The sequence below is a fragment of the Ursus maritimus genome, unplaced genomic scaffold (assembly GCF_017311325.1).
Source record: "Ursus maritimus isolate PB19 unplaced genomic scaffold, ASM1731132v1 scaffold_2, whole genome shotgun sequence".
Classification (NCBI taxonomy): domain Eukaryota; kingdom Metazoa; phylum Chordata; class Mammalia; order Carnivora; family Ursidae; genus Ursus; species Ursus maritimus.
The window spans coordinates 72,667,550-72,670,288 of record NW_024424452.1 but is presented as its reverse complement, the minus strand read 5'-3'; the positions used below and the strand labels follow the sequence as shown (position 1 = coordinate 72,670,288).

The 2,739-nt window shown below is 41.9% G+C and overlaps 1 protein-coding gene across 1 annotated transcript in view; it reads left to right on the top strand.

Moving 5' to 3' along the window:
- Nucleotides 1–1,619: 1,619 nt before the first annotated feature.
- The window catches only part of ADCY10 (adenylate cyclase 10), a 73,432-nt gene continuing 72,312 nt past the window's right edge, over nt 1,620–2,739 (top strand). The window contains exons 1-2 of the mRNA XM_040636167.1: nt 1,620–1,767; nt 2,436–2,540. Coding sequence (XP_040492101.1) covers nt 1,620–1,767; nt 2,436–2,540 — 253 coding nt within the window. The remainder of the gene's footprint in view (nt 1,768–2,435; nt 2,541–2,739) is intronic.

Sequence of the window (2,739 nt, the reverse complement as noted above, 5' to 3'; positions counted from 1 at the left end):
TTTTTAAGTCTCAGCTTATTCTGGGGAGTCAATCTTCCCCAACCTTCCTATAAGTTCTTATAACACTTACTAAATTCACTATCTGAAGTTATTTATTTGACTTACATGTTCTCTGTTAACTGTTCCTAGTACATGCTGTGGTTTTTATTGAGTTTCTAAATGCTGCCCTTTTTTTTAACCTTAGGTACCTGTTTCCCTGTCTTTTGTTCACTTAATATTTGAGTTTACCAGGGTTTTTCCTTTTAAAGGTCATTCAATATCTAATATTTAGTACTGAATTTTAGAGGTTTCCGTACATTTTAAAGATTGCTAAATATACTAATGTTTTCCCTTGTTTGTGTTTTTAATGTTTTTCTTAAGTCTACAATACATGTTAATTGTCTCACTTTTTCCTTCTAATGCTCACACACCCCGCTATGAACTGTGTATAGTTGAAATTATCAACCAGTTTCTCCCTGATGGTCAGGAACAGTCCCTCCCACTTTTTTTAACTCTCTTATTATCTGTATCTCTTATTCCAGGAACTTGGATTGGTCTGAAAATGTTGGGTATGCTATTTCTGTTCACGGTGATAGAGCATGATTTTTACAACATTCAAGCATGAACATTTAATTGACTCCAACAGCCAAAGGAAGGCCTTAGGCAATTCTGGTTTTCTTAGAACTAACTTGGCAATAAATTAAAATTTCAACATTTCCCTTTTAACTTACAGTTTAAAGCCTTAGGTGTGCACGCGTGCACGCGCGCACACACACACACACACACACACACCCCTTTGAATTTGTTCCCTCTTGTAATTTAAGACTATACCATGGGGCACCTGGGTGGCACAGCGGTTAAGGGTCTGCCTTCGGCTCAGGGCGTGATCCCGGCATTATGGGATCGAGCCCCACATCAGGCTCCTCCGCTATGAGCCTGCTTCTTCCTCTCCCACTCCCCCTGCTTGTGTTCCCTCCCTCTCTCGCTGGCTGTCTGTATCCTGTCAAATAAATAAAATCTTTAAAAAAAAAAAAAAAGACTATACCTTAATACACTTAATCTCTTGCTTGTATGTGATACTTTGCTTCTCACCTTTATATAAATATTCACCCACATAAACTCACATCTACACTTTTTTTTTTAATTTTCAAAAAGGAGAAAGAAAAGATGAGAGACCAAAAGGGAGGGAGAGAGGAAGATGAACCACGAGGACAGAAGGACAAGGAGCATAGACTGACTGAATATGCCACTGGCCCCTCTTCAACAGGACTTGTATGCTGAGGGCTCATCCCTTCACGAAAACGCATGGACTCATTCAGCTACCCTCTTTCACTCCATTCCATTTGTAATGGTGCTCATATATGTCACAGCTGTTGAGGGTTGGAGGCCCAGCATAGGAAGCATTCTCTGTATAGAAAAGTGGCCCTTTTCAAGTGTGACTCAACACTTCAGGCATTATCACCACCCAGTCACTTAAATAAGTAGTCCACAGTTTAGAGCAAAGCAAGTGGAGAAAAAGAAATAGGAAAATAGGTAAATGAATATAAGTCAGATTTCCTGCATTCTCAGCTTTTCTTTATAGAAGGTCTATTTGGGGACTGTTTGCTGTCACCATAAATTCCTGAACATTTGCCTTGAGCATGAACACTCGAAGAGAAGAATCACAGGACCGGGCCATCGTCAGAATAGCAGCGCATTTACCGGACCTCATTGTCTATGGAGACTTCTCGCCAGAGCGACCCTCTGTGGATTATTTTGATGGAGTCCTGATGTTTGTTGATATTTCAGGCAAGCACAGAGGGAATGTTTCATGTGGGTGAACACACAGAGCTTAATTGCAGAGTGGGGTGCCATTTTTTAGCTTTTGCGCTATTACAGCTGATAATCCTATGGAGAAAACTGGAGGGAGGAGGGAGAGCCTGTGTACCTGGCCCTTTCGTCTTCCCTTCCCTGGCATGTCCAGTCACTGGCAAACCTTTAAGATGCCCCAGTCCCAGTACTGGAATTTGAGGCTCCATGTCCCTGCCCAACTTCACGGAGTCTAGCTCCCAAGCCCCACACACATCCCAGGCAGACTTGACCTCAGGAAATGGTCTCTCCAGGTGTTGTTTTCATCTTAACAGTAAACTTGCCACCTCTTCAGACGTGTTTCCATTTTGTGTGTTTTCATTCCCACAGAATGGAAATTCTATACCAGTTAAAGGAATTGCAGTCATCCCTGTATAGGGTGAGGAAATTTGGAGGGAAGAGGGAGCTGGCACCTTTCCCTGGTTCCTAAAATAATAAGCATAGATAAGGGAGGCTGCATGTTTGACACTTGACCAGCTGAAGATCATAGAGAAGAAACCTTGCCCATTCTTAAAAGCTAGGGCTCAGTGCTCTCCAGTGATTTCCTCTTTTCCTGGCTGTTTGGTTCCTCCAAGCAGCCAAGGAAACTAGGTGGACATTTATTACAGGTTTCACTGCAATGACTGAGAAGTTCAGCACAGCCATGTACATGGACCGAGGGGCTGAGCAGTTGGTGGAGATCCTCAACCACTACATCAGTGCAATAGTGGAGAGTAAGTGTCCCCAGGGGTTTCTGATTTATGTATGTTTCATTTCCCATGTTCCTGTATTTTTTGGTTATAACCTGGTAGAATGTGATCTTTGTTTTCCTCATGAAATGTGTGAAAAACCAGTCTTTTTTGAAATATAATACCGTGCAAGTAAAGGAATGTAATCGAACCTCACTAATACGGACTATTTGAGGGAAAGAGT